The sequence below is a fragment of the Eumetopias jubatus genome, unplaced genomic scaffold (genome assembly GCF_037043125.1).
Source record: "Eumetopias jubatus isolate StellerSeaLion01/CBP00866 unplaced genomic scaffold, mEumJub1_p1.0 scaffold_3, whole genome shotgun sequence".
Taxonomy (NCBI): domain Eukaryota; kingdom Metazoa; phylum Chordata; class Mammalia; order Carnivora; family Otariidae; genus Eumetopias; species Eumetopias jubatus.
Window position 1 is genome coordinate 93,956,473 of NW_028274809.1, and position 17,833 is coordinate 93,974,305.

A 17,833-nucleotide genomic window follows, 5' to 3' on the forward strand; every position below is an offset into this window, starting at 1 on the left:
TTCAATCAGATTGTAAATGCCAAGAAGCCAGAAAGTGTTTTATTTACTTCTATAGCTTCCTAATTCAGCATACTGCCTGGCACATATAATAAATAAGTATCAATTACAAAAGATACTTACTTTATCTTTCCCTTGAGTGATTTTAAGTTAAAACTACTATTATTTCTACCTCTATGTAAGAGTATTAAGAATGTATGTATGCGTGATAATCTCCCCACGACAATATGCCACTCGCAAAGAACCTCCTTCATCCCTCCCTGAAAGAGAAGATTGGGAAGCACAAGAAGAAGTGCCTGGTGCAGAGCTCCAAATCCTACTTCATGAACATGAAGTGCCCACGAGGCTACAAAAATCACCACCATCTTTAGCCATGCACAGTTTTGTGAGCTGGCTGCTCCACTATCCTTTGCCAGCCTATAGGAGGAAAAGCAAGGCTTATAGAAGGATGCTCCTTCAGACAGAAACAGCACTAAAAGCACACTGAATCAAAATGAGTGGGAAACCAACCCAATAAACACATTTTGGATACAAAAAAAAAAGAGAAGGTATGGATGTTTGTGCATATTTTTTAATTAGCCAAATAGTTTAACTAAACAAATAAGACAATTTCTAAATCAGCATTATTTATTTTTTCCAAATATTTGGCTCTCAGTGATTAAATTTTCCAAGCCTTACATTTTTTTATAAAGCAAAATTTTCTTAAAGTTCAGTAGCTCTTCTAGAAAAGCAGCTGGGTAATCTAAGAGGTCTGACTTAAGCCTTAATTTGTACATTTGGAAAAAGTGGTCAGGAAAAATGTAAAAACATTTGTTAATTCTCGGTGATGACTACATGAAAGTTTGTTATATGACATTCTCTGTGCTTTTCAATATATAAAATGTTTCCCAAAAAGTAGGCCATGAATCACTTCTATAAAGAATAGTAAGTGGCATTATACACATTTTATGTATTATTTGAAAGCTTCTTTTACTTCTAAATTACAGAGGAAAAACAAAACAAACGGACAGACTGTTAGGTATAGGTCTGCTTCTGGTACTATACTCATTCCAGAAGGCTACAAAACACAGTAATTAGTATTAATAGAATTTAAAAAGTAAAGTCCCAGGGCACCTGAGTGGCTCAGTCAGTTAAGCATCTGCCTTTAGCTCAGGTCATGATTTCAGAGTTCTGGAATGGAGCCCCATGCCAGGCTCTCTGCTCAGCAGGGAGTCTGCTTCTCCCTCTGTCCCTCCCCCCTGCGCTCCTGCACATGTGCTCTCTCTCTCTCAAATAAATAAAATCTAAAAAAAAAAAAAAAAAGTAATCCCATAATTCAAATGATATCCCACCTTATAGGATCTTCACAGGCACCAAATGGTAATTTGCCAAACTCCAGGCCCCCAACTTCTCCTCCTACAAGGGCATCTATATCTAAACAAAAGGAATGTTTTTCCATTATTCAGCAAAAAATGAAGAAATAAGAATTTAATTAGGTTAGCTCTTTGGGCAATCACAGATTTAAATGTGCCTATATCAAGAGCACACACAGAAAGTTAGAAAGCAAACAGTCTTTAACTGGACTGCTTGTAATAAAAGCAGTTATAATAAATAGAATGTTATAATAAAAGAACAATTCCTATCTGTACAGTGTTTCATTCAAGCCATGCATTCTACATTTTACCCTTTTGAAATATTCCTTAAACAATGCTTGAGAGAACATTAATCCTGTAAATTTTTTTGCATTTTCTAAGAATGTGATTAATATCATCTAAAATAAAGATTATCCAAGTATTTAAAAATGTAATCACCAACCTACAGTTCTTCTGTCAATAATTTCTGAATAGCAAATCAGTTATCATTAATAAATTTTTATTTCAGTTGGCAGTACACAGAAATATTTTAAGTTCAACAAAGAATTTCCTGTTATGAATAGTATCTGAGATTAGAGGCGAATGTAGCTGGTAAATCACTCTCCTTAGCTCCACCCCTCTTAAAGAACTAATAAACACTTTTAAAAGACATCAAAAAGATTTATTTCTCTTTGAAATAATTCAAATGGTTATTTTCATTACTTGCACTATACTGGGAATTCCACAAATTAAAAGTCCATTGTTGAGTTATGAATATTCCCCAGATTTGCTAAAATCATGTTTGACAATTACCTACAACCTAACTAAATTAAAATTAGTCATTAAATAGGGCTCAATTACTTGATTCAGTAAACTTTCTCAAGTCAATTTCATTCCATTTTTCCAACTAAAGAATGCTTATAATAATAAAGATTACAATGACTAGGTTTATTACAAGATGTGAATTTTTAAGAGCTTCACAATGTGTAGTAAGCATATTTTATAAATTAATAAGCTAAAAATTATTACTAAACAGTGCAAAAGTTTTAATTCAATTAAAAGTTCCGAAGTGGGGCACAGGGGTGGCTCAGTCAGGCATCCAACTCTTGATTTCAGCTCAGGTCATGATCTCAGGGTTGTGAGACTGAGCCCCATGGCGAGCTCCACACTGCAAGTGGAGCCTGCTTAAGATTCTCTCTCTTCTCCCTCTCTTTAAAAAAAAAAGCAAACACACACACACACACACACACACACACACACACACACACACACACACACAAAGTTCAGAAGCAACACTGTGGAATGAAAGTATCCTGGGATTTGGAGTTTGACCAGTGTTTGAAAGCAAACTTTATCATTTGATGACCATGTGACCCTGAGCCAGTTACCTATGTTCTCAAAGACACATATATTCTTTAAGAAACGCCACAGATAAATGATAATTACATGAAATAGTATATAAAATGCCAAGCACAATGTGTGGCCCATATTACATGTTCAAATCCCTTCCTTCCCTTTATAGGAGAAAATATTAAAAATTTATATGGCCTTCAATTCACTGCAAATGGTTAATATTTTGGTCATCGTTAAAAAAGAATTGGCAAGAGAACATCAATAAAGGCTTTACTGGCAATCAAAATTATAATGCTAACATTCTGCCTCTTGGGCTTCCTCTTAGATCACCACAGACTGTATCATCTTGGGAATATTTAAAATTGACTAATAATAGAGCAGCCTTTGAAAAAAAGGAAAAGGAGGGCAGGAATTGAAACTTTCACAGAGAAGATGGCTACAAATTGTCTAGAGGGTATTGTCTGGAAACTAAAATTACCAAAATGAACATTTGAGTCTTTCTTCTAATTTAATTCACAGCTTAGCTTTTATTTCCCTTTGCTATAGTTTAGTTGCAATTCTTTTATTGTACACTAGAATTTCAAATCATTCTGTGGTACATAAATAAAATACTGATAGCATATATAACTACCAAAGGCTAAGGATGTACTACATTATTGTAATATCATTCCAAAACTACCTATTTTCCATCCTATAAATAACCAACTACTTGAAATAAAAATAAACAGTAAAGAATGTTGTTTTATTCTAATTTATTTTTCTCTGAGTGGGGCAGAGTGAGAAATGTTTCAGGCTAGTAAAATCCTTGTAATTGTTTATAAATTTGTATTACATTTCTTATAGATATACTTGAATATAATTACACTTCTATGTGAGAAACACCCAGGAACCAAACCCTCACTTAATTAGGCTATATGTCCAGTAGGGTGAACTTTTCTAGAACTTAGGTTAATATCTTGTTCACACCTGCAGCCCAAACATCCTAAGCTGGCCCATTATAGGTTAACAATTAATGATTACTAAATGAATCAGTTTATCAGTATATACTGCTTTATGGCTAAGTGGGTAAATTGGTTTTAATTACATCAAAAGCAAGTTAAAGTAAAATATTCTAGAGCTCTACCTATTGTAAGTATATGTGTATATACACATTTTTTTTCTTTTCTGCTTTCCTTATTTAGCACTCTTCTTCAATCTCTACTTTCCATAAGGTTCTCAGCTTATGAGGGTGGCTTCCGTTATTACATTCTAAAAACAGACATTTTAACCATTCACTACATACTAATTTGCAGCACAGGATCCACAGCAGGGGGATGCTTTATAAATAATGTCAGCTTTCAAAGACAGATTGTCACATACAGAGTAATGCTGTCTCTAGAACAAACTTCAGAGCTTTTTTCAAGAGGAAAAAAAATGATAAAGGCAATGAAATCAGCAATACTGCATTTAGAATGAATTACAAACATTTCAAATTTAAAACATTTGAAACACACTGTTAAATGAGTTTAATTTCTGAATATATTTTCTTTTCCATTTATATTCAGTAAGTTAAGTATACTCTAAATTATCTCACCTGGAGGTTGCTGAGGCCAAAAATACTGCTGCCAATCCTGAAGTACATACGTAAAGCGAATAGCAATACTAACTGGAGGCAAAGGAGTTAAAGGACATCCCTAGGAAATAAATGCAAAGACAATATCGTATAGCTTTAAAAAAAGTGTTTTAAAAACAATGCCAGAGAGCAAATTACATGAACATGAAGCTCTTTAAACTACTAACTGGAGGGGCACCTAGGTGGGTGAATGGTTAAGCCTCCAACTCTTGATTTCAGCTCAGGTCATGATCTCAGGATCCTGAGATTGAACCCCTTGTGCTGGGCCCCACATTTGGCCCATGTCAGATCCCTGGGCTCGCCGCTTGACATGGAGACTGCCTGTCCCTCTCCCTCTCCTACTGCCCCTCCCCCAGCTCGTGCTCACTCGCACTCTCACTCTCTCTAAAATAAATAAATCTTTTAAAAATAAACAAATAAACTGCTACCTGGAAACAAACTAAATGCTCCTTCAAAATAGTTTTAACAATTTTAATTATACAAATATAATTTCTTACTATTCTGTTCAGCCATAATGAATGTGAAAAAATCTGATTCATTTTTTAAATAAGTGAAACTATTATAAAGTGTAAGACTAGGATTGAGGAGATGATGTCTTTTCTTTCTTTCAAATGAAAATAAACTCAAGTTAAAGCCAGTCTTGAATATTTAACCATAATTTTAGACTAAGACAAATGGTCACTCATGCAAAATATACTAATGAATCAGTTAACATAAAATTTAGATTCATCTTTGCATTCATTAAAAATCATGAAAATAAATATCACCTAAACATCCTATGATCTCAGCTTGCCTTAATAATGGTTAACCTACATTAATGTGGAGTAGGACTTAATATAAAAGGATTCACCTATGGAACATGTGAAACTATAAATTCAAGAGTATTCTGCATATCTAACCAGTTACCAGGTGTTGCTGATACTGACCAGGAGGAATAAAAGACATTTAGCTCAGTAGCCGCATCTATAAATGTCACTAGTAGCTTTAACCAAATACAAACTCAATCTAAAGTCACAATACAAGGTGGTTGCCCAAAAGAAAGATAATTCAGTTTTGGGCTGCTGTGTCCTAAACAAGCAAGGTAAGATTCTGGCTGGTTAGGAATAATAGACTTCTCAGTCAAGTGCAGATATTAAGTGAGTGTTCACCCATAAGATACAAAGAGTCTAAAAACCATAACAAAGTTGCTTTGACACATAACCTCTGCTCCAGTTACACAGCAACATAGATAAATATAGAAGAGATAACCAGAAAGGAATAGCTAGGATCAAACATGACATAAATATATCTTTTTGGGCCTAGAAAAGGTACACAAAATCCAAAGTTTTAAGTGGGGCTTAAGGCACATGCCTGCTAAGTTCCAGGTGTGGAAGAAGGCAGTGACAGCCTAATGGAACTGGAAGTTCAACTCTGCCCAGAGTGAGCGCACTATAATACTCTGCTTAAGGCAGACACTGGGACAGGGCACACCAACTTGGTACAGTAGCATTGTTGGAAATTAGGGGCTGGGGAGAGTCACTGAGTGAGGGGGAGAAAACACTCTCATAATCTAAGCAAGCAATCCAATAACTCCAAGACCAAATGATCAATACCCCCAGTATCACCACAGAGCAAGAGCCTCCAAACACCATTTTAAAAGTCAACTCTGAAATTTTCTACAGGTAGGGAACAACCACAAGATTACAGAGCCACAGGGGAGGATGGGAGAGAAAGTAAAAATTTTAGATAGAACGTTCATTCTAAATGAGCCTGCAAACAAAATTTCCACAAAACATGAAGAAATGTAGTTCTAAAAGAGATAAATATCCAAATCAACATTCAAAAATATAAAACCATGATATATAAAGAGCATCTGAAAGAAGGAAGAATGTCTAGATGAAAAAAGACTAGAGTATGAATTTTCATATATTTAGAGGATTATGGCAGAATTTAAATTTAAATTTTATGTACCTCAAAGGGCAAAACTGACCCCCCCAGCCCTGCCAGAAGGAAAGCCTTTTCTACAAATTAGATCTATGCAAAAATGAAATAAACTTCCAGTGAAGGGTGAGTCCTCTGGAACATTGCAAGCAGGTGTTAAAGAGTAATTTTTATAAAGATAGCTTTAGCAGTGCCTGGGTGGCTCAGTCGTTAAGCGTCTGCCTTCAGCTCAGGTCATGATTCCAGGGTCCTGGGATCAAGCACCACGTCAGGCTTGCCACTCAGCAGGGTGTCTGCTTCTCCCTCTGCCCCTCTTCCTGCTCATATGCTCTCTCTCTCTCTGATAAATAAAATCTTTAAAATAAATAAATAAATAAGCACATAAGCATCTCCTTGAAACTGAATGGAGAGAAAAACAGATGGATGGCAAGGATGGCCAGGACAGAATGACATTGGGCTGCTCAGCGGGAAGCCTGCTTCTCCGTCTCCCACTCCTCCTGCTTGTGTTCCCTCTCTGTGTCTCTCTCTGTCAAATAAATAAATAAATAAAATCTTTTAAAAAAAAGTAAAATAAAGATAGCTTTAGAGAGATATTACAGAAGAGTCACATACTGGGTAGTTTTAGCTATGTAAAATCCCTAAAGTACCCAAACAACTCTCAATTATTGTAAGTTCAACTCTTATCAAATCAATTTTGAGGGGCGCCGCTTGCTCAGTTGGTAGAGAACACGACTCTTGATTTCAGGGTCATGAGTTCAAGCTCCAGATGGAGCGTGGAGCCTACTTTTAAAAAAATCAATATTGAGAGGTGTTTGATATCTAGGTGAGTGAGTTTTGTGAAAGTTCTGCCAGATAATGTGATGAACTGATTAAGAACACTTTTTTTAAAAGTACAACTAGCAAACTGTCATAATCTAAGTTAGGCTCCACAGATCAAGGTGGTCCCTAGTTTCAATAAAGAGAAGTTCAGCTACCTAAGGGACATAAAAGATCCATGAAAATAATGTTCACTCATGTTTTTGAAGAAGGAATAAAGTATTAATATTTGCATCTGACCAGAAACCTGATCTGACCAGAAACCTGATCTAAAAATACATAATTGAAAACTTCTGGTGAGAGAGCAAAGGGAAACAATTGGGACAGAAATATATACATACTTACCTTTTTCAAATATTTCTCAAAACACCACATGTAGAATGAAGAAGTACTTAAAGCTTTTCAAAGTTTTTGAAAAAAAAAAATTACATACATACACAGAACTCTTAAAATATATGCTCCTATGATCTTTTGGTGGTGATAAACACAAGAAACTGCTAACAGTAGTTATTTTGAGGAGCGAGATTGAGAAATGAAAGGAAGCTTTTACTTTATTTAAATTTCTTAACATGGTGACATGCATTACTTTTTTAAAAAAATGTCAAATGGATTTATCTGGGTGGTAATAATCCTACCACTACACTATGTAGGGCCTCAACATTGAAAACATTTTTATGAAATTAGTTCTAATCCTAAATAGCTACCATGTTTCTCTTACTAAAAGAGAAACTTCAGCATTTTCCTCATTATTTTTTCCTTTTTAAGATTTCCCAACCATTAGAAAGACTGCAAAACTAGTATAATTAACAAGCAGCTACCTGAAGCACACTCATCTGGGGAGGTTGGCCATAGCTGACCCCTGAACATGGCTCTGAACTATGCAGGTCTACTTACAGATGAGCTTTTTACAGTACAGTACTATAAATGTGTTTTGTCTTCCTTATGATTTTAATAACATCTTCTTTCCTCCAGCTTACTTTATTGTAAGAATATGATATATAGTACATATAACACACAAAATATGTTAATCAAGTGTTTACGTTACTGGTGTGGCTTCCAGTCAACAGCAGGCTAATGATAATCAAGTTTTGGGGGAGTCAAAAGTTATAAGTGCATTTTTGACTATGCACAGGGGTGGAATGTCAGGATCCCAATCCCCGTATTGTTCAAGGGCCAACTGTTTTACTATTAGAGAAGAAAGAGTAGAAAGAGATAACACAGTAATAAATGTTAACAAACTGAACAAAATTAGTTTAATTAGTTGTTCTTTAGTACACTAAAAAATCTAACTGGATACTGTTTCTTTGAACATACATAGTAATTTATATAGTCAATTATATCTTCCACTAATTACATTATCATTATAGAGAAATGTTTCTACATACTCAATAAAATTACCAAACTGCTACTTTCATCTAGATCCCAGATAAGACTGACAATATCAATACAAACTCACAATCTTTGATTTGAAGATATCCAGCAGACCTGATAAATGAGTGTACTGATTTGGCACTTTCCGAAGATGAACCATTTCAAAATCAGTTCGGACACCATGACCCTGACATTCTCCCACATACATTCTTCGCCATTTGTGATGAATTTGCACAAAGAGTGGCACCTGGCTGTAGGACACAATTAAATAGGAACAGATTTTAAGTTCATTAAACACTAATTCCTAAATCTAAAAATTTCCCCATTATTTTAATCTCAAATATTTTAAAACACTAAGCAAGGATCATTTATCAGACTTATATTTATAAGAGACACTCTTAGTTTCTTTTCTCCATACACTAATAAGCTGAAGAAACGATCATCTAGTGGAACTTTAGATTCAGAAAATTGTTTTAAAATAGCTGAAAGTAAAAAAGAAAAAGGCACAATGAAAATTTTCTTGAATAAAAATGATCACATTAAGATAGGGACTGAAGGACTCCATAAAAATCTGCTTTTTGCTCCTTTTCCTGCTTCTACTCTTGCTAGGACCTACACCCCCACTTTACACATCCCTCAGTAGTTTATGTCCTCCTTGTAAGAGACAAGGAGTTAATGATTTCTCTAGAAAAGATAACATTTAAGGAAGGACCAGGTGAGAATAACCAGACAAAGCTATCATATGTGCATTCCAGACCACCAGCACTAGACATATCCATGTCAAGATACCCAGGCTCCAAGGAATAACACATGGGCCTTCACCTTTGATCTAACCAGTTCCTGGATGCCTGAGAGGACACATACACCAGACCATGATCTTCAACAAAAACCTCCAGGCCCAAAGCAAAGATGAGACTTCCTTTCCTGAGTCTCTCAGATATTCTTTACCTGCACTCTCTCTATGCCTTTAATAAATACTGCTTTCATCTCTTGCTGGCTCACATTTGACTATATCCTGCATGCATCCAGGGACCCCTTTGGTTGGTCCTGTGGGACCCTCTCTGGGTCCAGATCAGGCTTGCCGGCATCAGTATCCTATCAGCCTTTTAAAGGCAAAATAAAATTTGATTCACAGGTATGAAGCAATACAAATCAAAACAACATTAGTGGTGAAATATTTTTTACTTTATCATTTGAAAATAGGGCCAATCCTTATTATTCACAGATTTGCATGTTTGCAAATAAGCCTACTCCCTAAAATTTATTTGTAACCCCCAAATCAATACTCTCAGCATTTTCAGTCATTTGTGGACATACATAGAGCAGCAAAAAGTTTGAGTCATCTGACTTGGGCAATTTCAGTTGAGGTTGAACAATACAACGATCTGTTTTTAAGTTTGAAAATTAGATTTTGTAAAAAAATTTAAATAAACTAAACATTTGAAAGCAAAACACAAAAAGTATAACTTACTCATTTCAAATATTCATTGAATATTTCAGTAAATTTCCCTTTAGAAATGCACTCACTAAAGGTTTTGAGTTTGTCCTTCTATATGATATTCCAATAAATGTACAAGTAGGAATCCTAAGAATTTTTTTTAAATCTAACTTAGAAACCATTTTCCTTCATAAATTATAATTAAAAATATTTTTTAATTCATTGTCTAGGTTTTTTCAAAATGTCCACCTACCAGCCAGTGTTTCCCAAAGCAATAGACACAGAACTTAGAAGAAGATTGCACTTAGATTCACTGAGAACTGCATCATGGTTTGCAGCAGGGGCAATCACCACAAACTCCCGCAGTCCATACCTTTAAAAAAAGAACCACTGCCATTAAACAGGGAAAACTTCAGAATACAAAACCATTATTTGAAAAAAATCTCCCTGCATTTTAGCAAGTCATGTCGGAGATACAGGTGTTTCTCTTTTTTTTCAGTGGGAACTGAACTGACAATAACATGAATTTCCTTCATTTAGTAAAACACTTCCATTATTCACCTAATTCCTCTCAATTCTTAACAAATTAAAAGCAATTTGCTGAAATCACAAAAGAAAGGCATGTTTAACAGTTTTGTCTTAAAAATTAAGTTTCCAAGACTGAAATCTTGCTTTTAATTAACTGATAACATTAACTCCAATGATGTGGAAAGATAGTTTGATAGATTCCCTAAATGGGAGGAAAATAATTATCATCCATCATGTATTTGTGCTGTCTAAATGTGAAAACGTGGTTTACTCAACTAAGGAATTATTCTATTGTTGTTGTTGTTGTTTTAAGAGAGAGAGAGGGTGGGGGGCCAGCAGAGAGAGTGGGAGAGAAGAGAATCTTAAGCAGGCTGCACCCCCAGCACAAAGCCTGAAGCAGGGCTCACTCACAACCTCGAGATCATGACCTGAGCCCAAATCAAGGGTCAGATGCTTAACTGACTGAGCCACGCTGGTGCTCCAACGAATTCTTATATTCTTTTACTCAATAACACATCAGATAAGAGTCACAAAATTATAAGAGAATGGCTTACTCTTGCTACGATATCTTACAAAAATGAAAACTTCTCATTTAGTTGTCAAGTCCTTTAAATAACACAAGTTTGTGGCCAAACTTTACAAAAATATAAGATCAAGGGCACCTGGGTGGCTCAGTCATTAAGCATCTGCCTTCGGCTCAGGTCATGGTCCCAGGGTCCTGGAATCAAACCCCACATCAGGCTCCCTGCTTAGCCAGGAGCCTGTTTCTCCCTCTCCCACTCCCTCTGATTGTGTTCCCTCTCTCGCTCTATCTCTGTCAAATAAATAAAATCTTTAAAAATATATATATACATATATATAAGATCAAGTTAGTGATTTTGCCTATTGAAAATTCCTGCTCTAGTCACTCCTAAATGTATTTTTATTTAATATTTTTAAAATTAATTATGAAAGGCATTACCCATTTGCCTAATTTATTTTAACGCTGGATATGTAGAGTTGTGAAGGCTTATATTTATGAACATTCTCAAGAAATCCCACAGTGATAAAGATCAAAAAATAAAAACAGTCCAACCCATAATCTGTTTATTGTTTAGATGACAAAAATTTAGTTCATCTTCTCACCTTGCCTCTATCCTCCTACCCCTGAAATCAAAAATTAGTTATACAGAAATGGCATTAAATACTGGAAAGAATCCAGAGCTATGAATTTTAAGCTCTAAAGGTTTTAAAAACACTTTTCTCTTTTTTTAACGCCCTTGGAAGAAAGAAAACAAAACAAGTGAACATTTTTCCTCATGCCATCGCCCACACTAGAGTGAAACCACAGTCAACAGTTCTTGGTTATTCTGGGGCGCCTGGGTGGCTCAGTTGGTTAAGCGACTGCCTTCAGCTTAAATAAATAAATAAATAAATAAATAAAATCTTAAATAAATAAATAAATAAATAAATAAAATCTTAAAAAAAAACAGTTCTTGGTTATTCTTCCAGAAATAATCTACCCATGTACTCATCGTACCCTCAAATAAGATTATAATATTTATGCTTTCTGTACCTCCTTTTCAAAGGGTAATCCCCTACTGATCAGCACTCTGTCTCCAGGGTTATGCCATTCTTTTTTTTAAAGATTTTATTTATTTGAGAGAGAGAGAATGAGAGATAGAGAGCACAAGAGGGAAGAGGGTCAGAGGGAGAAGCAGACTCCCCGCCGAGCAGGTGGCCCGATGCGGGACTCGATCCCGGGACCCCAGGGATCAATGACCTGAGCCGAAGGCAGTCGTTCAACCAACTGAGTCACCCAGGCACATCCTGTATTAGACCTATTTGAGGCCTGAGACAATGCCTTCAACTAAGCAAACATTAAGTGGAGGCCTTAAAAAATGAGAAAAATCAACAACAAAAACAAGCAACCTGATTAAAAAGTGAACAAAGAACCTGAATAGACATTAGTCCAAAAAACATATACAATAGGAAAACAAGCACATGAAAAGATGTGGTCAACATCGCTAATTAGGAAAATGTAAATCAAACCCACAGTGAAATATGACTTCACACCCACTACGATGACTATTGTAACAAGCAAAACAAAATACATAACAAATGTTGGCAAGGACATGGGGAAGTGAGAACCACTGAGCATGAATGGTGCGATTTAAAACAGTACAGCCACTATGGAAAAACAGTACAGTGATTCATCAAAAACTGAAACATAGAATGACCAGCAGTTTCATATCTGGGTATATACCCAGAAAAATTGAAAGCAGGGACACAAAGAGATACTTGAACATGCGTGCTCACAGCACCTTATCCACACAGCCAAAAGGTGGAAACAACCCAAATGCCTATCAATAGATGAATGGATACACAAATGTGATATATGTACACAGTGAAATATTATTCAGCATTAAAAGGAAAAGAAATTGATACATGCTACAACAGAGATGAACCTTGAAGACTTAATGCTAAGTGAAATAAGCCAGTAACAAAAGGATGAATACCATATGATTACATTTATATGAGGTACATAGAGTAGTCAAACTTACAGAGACAGAATATAGAATGGTGGCTACAGGGCTTGGTGGGTGAAGGACTGAGGAGCTATCATTTAATGGGTACAGAGTTTCAATATGGGATGATGAAAAGTTCTGGTGATGGTTGCACAAAAATATGAATGTACTCAACACCAGTGTATACTTAAAAAATGGTTAAAATAGTAAATTTTGTTATGTTTTACCACAACAAAAAAATTTAAACAAATATATGAGCAAAACGGATACATATTTTAAAGAATAAGAAATATCAACAGCTAAGCATTCTATTCAAAGATGTTCAACCTTATTAGTGATTAAGAAAATAAAATTAAAAGAAGATAATCACTATTTACCAATTAAATTGGCAAAAAATATAAAATATTGGTAAGAGCCAGTATTGGCAAGAGTTTGGGACATGCCACAGGTGGTGGTATGAACTTTTAAAACATTTTTGGAGAACAAAAAGGCAGGATATATCAATATTTAAAATTCACAAACTTTGTACTAATTATATTTCTTTTTATCTATTTTACAAAAACATTCATACAAATGTGTATCTTGAAGATACCGTGGGTTCAGTTCCAGACCACCACAATAAAGCAGATATCAAATCAAGCACGTATAAATGATTTTTTTGGTTTCCCAATGCACATAAAAGTTATTTTTATACTATACTGTAGTCTATTAAGTGTGCCAATAGCATCTTGTCAAAAAAAATGTAAATACCTTAAATAAAAAATACTTTATTACTAATAAATGCTAACAATCTTCTGTCAGCAATCACAGATTACAATACATAGAAAAATAATGAAAAAGTTTGAAATACTGCAGGAATTATAAAAATATGACAGAGACCAGAAGTGAATAAATGCTACTAGAAAAACCGACTTGCAGACAGACTTGCTCAACATAGGGTGCTACAAACCTTCAATTTGTAAAAGATCAGTATCTGCAAAATACAATAAAGGAAAGCACAAAAATGAGGTATGCCTTTATGCATAATGATGTTCATTGTAATAGTTTCATTGTGAAAACTAAAAACAACCTAAATATCCTTCAATGGAAAAAAAAATGGGTAAATAATTACAGAACCCTCTCATACTACAGGATACTTGTCACTAAAAAAAAAAATAAGGTTTTAAAAAAAAGGTTTACTGACATAAAGGCAATCATGAAATGCTAAGACAAATGTATATCAGAAGACGCACAGTAAAATCTAATTTATGAAAAAAAGTCACAAGTCAAAAGCACGAAAATACATAAACATATAACTAACATACTCTTAAAATATCCAGATGGACATATCCCATATTTCCTATGATTTCCTGCTTGGTTGTCCAAAATTAATAAGTATGAGATGTTTAAACCCCCTTTTTATATGTGTGTAGAAAGGGAGGGATGGGGAGGAAAGAATAGGAAAAGTGAAGGGGGAGTATAATGGTACGGTAAGTTTCATTAATAAATCTTTATGTATCCTACAATATCTAGTCTAGTAATTTAAATTTATTAGGTGTTCAAACATAACAACACAAATAAAAATCCCGCCATGGCAATTTTTAATAAAGAACTGTTTTTTCTGTTAGATAATCTGTTAGATTACATTATGTACATGCTAAATACTAAATTTAAATACAAATGTGCCTTAGCATCACATTCTCCAACTGAGAAAGGTAGGACAATCATTCATTTTTGTCTACTTTGTTCTAAGATACATTTTTCTTTCTTGCTCCAATAAAGACTGAAAGCAACAACAAATAACAAATATGTGCTGTACCTGTTCTTTATCTTGCATAGAAAAATCATAAAAACACACACCAACTTTGAATGCTACCATTTTACATCTCGTACATGTAGAGTTTCTTTCTTAATTTAGAAATATATTCAGGGGTGCCTGGCATCCAACTCTTACTTTTGGCTCAGGTCATGATCTCAGGGTTGTGAGATTGAGACTCATGTGAGGCTCTGCGCTGGGTGTGGAGCCTGCTTAAGATTCTCTCTCCCCCTCTGCCCCTCCCCCCTCCAAAAAGAAAGAAAGAATATATTCAGAGCCTCCTTGAATAGTATAAAGAATATATGCATAAAATACTGGAGCACCAAAAACAGTAATGATAAATAAAAAAATTTCTTGGACATATTTATACCTACCATGTACAATATACCTGAGAAAATGGAAGTGTTCAATAAGCAATTTCTTTTTTCAATTTCATCCTCCCAGACATCTTTGGATATTGCAAACTGTACCTTTAATTTATAATCTATTTGGATTAATTCTGGTAAAATCCAGCAACTTTACACAGTGTAGTTCCATTTCCTCCCCTGTTCTTCTGTACAATACTGTCACATACACTACATTTACCTATGTTATAAACCCAACAGTACAGCATTATAATTATTGCTTAAGCAATATTAGGGGCTTTTTTAATTAAAAGAATATCCCTTTTGTATGTACTAGAGTATTTCCAATGCTCTTCATTCCTCCTATGGATCCAATTATCATCTCTTTCTTTTAACACTGCCTATAAGGTAGGTCTCCCGGCAATGAATTCTCTTTGTTTATGTAATGGTGTTATTTCATCTTTATTTTTTGAAAGATACTTGTGCTGGATATAGAACTCTTGGCTGGCAGGTTTTTTTTTTCCTTTCAACACTCAATATCTCATTGCACTGCCCTCTGGCCTCCAATGTTTTTGTCAGCAAATAGTATTATTCTTTTGTACATGACAAATCATTTTTCTCTTGCTGCTTTCAAAATTCTCTTTGCTTTGGGTTTCAGCAACTTGATGATAATGTGTCTAGATTTGGTTGAGAGTCCTGGGTCCATAAATATTTTTTCATTGAATCTAAGAAGTTTTCAGCCATTATTTCTTCGAGTATTTCCTCCCCCTGCCCTTTCCTTCTCTTTATCTGGGACACCCATTATTACATGTATGCTTTGTAACACCTGACACTGAACCACAGATCTCCTAAGTGCTGTTCATTTTTCTCTGTTCTTTTTTCTTTCTGTTCTTTGGATTGGATAATTTCTATGAATGTTTCAAATCCACCAACTCTTTCTTCTGACATCTCAGATCTGCTTTTGAGCTCATCTGGTGAAAGTTTATTTCAGTTATACTTTTAAACTCTTAACGCTTCCATCTGGTTCTTCATTATAATTTCTGTTTCTTGAGACTGCATATTTGATGCATTGGTAGCATATTTTTAATTCTCTGAATATACTTCAGTTTTTTTTAACATACTTATAACTGCTTTGAAGTTATTGCTCAATCCCACTAAGAGTCAATTTCTACGAACTTTTTTTCCACTTCCATATGGATCACACTTTCCAGTGTGACCCTGTATATCTAGGAATTTATTGTTGAAAACTACATTTAAGGAGCTGGAGAAAGAATAGCAAATAAAGCCTCAAACCAACAGGAGAACAGAAATAATAAAGATCAGAGCAGAAATCAATGAAATAGAAACCAAAAGAACAGTAGAAACTAGGAGCTGGTTCTTTGAAAGAATTAATAAGATTGATAAACCCCTGGCCAGACTTATCAAAGCTGGAGAAAGAACACCAAATAAAGCCTCAACCCAGAAGGAAAAGAGAAATAATAAAGATCAGAGCAGAAATCAATGAAATAGAAACCAAAAGATCAACGAAACTAGGAGCTGGTTCTTTGAAAGAATTAGTAAGATTGATAAACCCCTGGCCAGACTTATCAAAAAGAAAAGAGAAAGGACCCAAATACATAAAATCATGAATGAAAGAGGAGAGATCACAACCAACACTGAAGAAATAAAAAAAATTATAAGAACATATTATGAGCAACTATATGCCAACAAATTACATAATCTGGAAGAAATGGATGCATTCCTAGAGATGTATAAACTACCAAAACTGAACCAGGAAAAAGAGAAAACCTGAACAGACCCATACCAGCAGGGAAATTGAAAGAGTAATCAAAAATCTCCCAATAAACAAGAGCCCAGGGCCAGATGGCTTCCCAGGGGAATTCTACCAAACATTTAAAGAATAATTAGTATCTATTCTTCTGAAGCTGTTTCAAAGAATAGAAATGGAAGGAAAACTTCCAAACTCATTTTACGATGCCAGCATTACCTTAATCCCCAAAGCAGGCAAAGACCGCATCAAAAAGAAGAATTTCAGACTGATATCCCTAATGAATATGGATTCCAAAACACCCAACAAAATCCTAGCTAACAGGATCCAACAACACATTAAAAGGGTCATCCACCACGACCAAGTGGGATTTATCCCCAGGATGCAAGAGTGGTTCAACATTCACAAATCAATCAGAGTGATAGAACACATTAAGAGGAGAGAGAAGAACCATATGGTCCTCTCAATTGATAAAGAAAAAGCCATGTGACAAAGCATAGCATCCTTTCTTGAATAAAACTCTTCAGAGTGTAGGGATAGAGGGTACATACCTCGATATCATAAAAGCCATCTATGAAAAACCCACAGCAAATATCATACTCAATGGGGAAAAACTGAGAGCTTTTCCTCTAAGATGAGGAACACAGCAGGGATGTCCAATATCACCACTGCTACTCAACATAGTACTACAAGTCCTAGCCTCAGCAATCAGACAACAAAAAGAAATAAAAGGCATCCGAATCAGCAAAGAAGAAGTCAAACTCTCACTCTTCGCAGATGATATGATACTTTATGTGGAAAACCCAAAAGACTCCACCCCAAAACTGCTAGAACTCATACAGGATTCAGTAAAGTGGCAGGATACAAAATCAATGCACAGAAATCTGACGCATTTCTATACACCAACAACAAGACAGAAGAAAGAGAAATTAAGGAGTCAATCCCATTTACAATTGCACCAAAAAGTGTAAGATACCTAGGAATAAATCAAACTGAAGAGGCAAAGGATCTGTACTCAGAAAACTATAGAATACCAATGAAACAAATTGAGGA

At 35.0% G+C, this 17,833-nt stretch overlaps 1 protein-coding gene and 1 pseudogene across 1 annotated transcript in view; one reads left to right on the forward strand and one right to left on the reverse strand.

Moving 5' to 3' along the window:
• RAB3GAP1 (RAB3 GTPase activating protein catalytic subunit 1) overlaps positions 1 to 17,833 on the reverse strand; it is a 117,412-nt gene that overhangs the window by 47,377 nt on the left and 52,202 nt on the right. The window contains exons 6-9 of the mRNA XM_028101289.2: positions 10,092 to 10,211; positions 8,486 to 8,651; positions 4,255 to 4,354; positions 1,329 to 1,410 (exon numbers count right to left, since the gene is read on the reverse strand). Of these exons, the coding sequence (XP_027957090.1) occupies positions 1,329 to 1,410; positions 4,255 to 4,354; positions 8,486 to 8,651; positions 10,092 to 10,211 (468 nt within the window). The remainder of the gene's footprint in view (positions 1 to 1,328; positions 1,411 to 4,254; positions 4,355 to 8,485; positions 8,652 to 10,091; positions 10,212 to 17,833) is intronic.
• On the forward strand, positions 225 to 473 carry LOC114207280 (small ribosomal subunit protein eS27-like pseudogene; annotated as a pseudogene).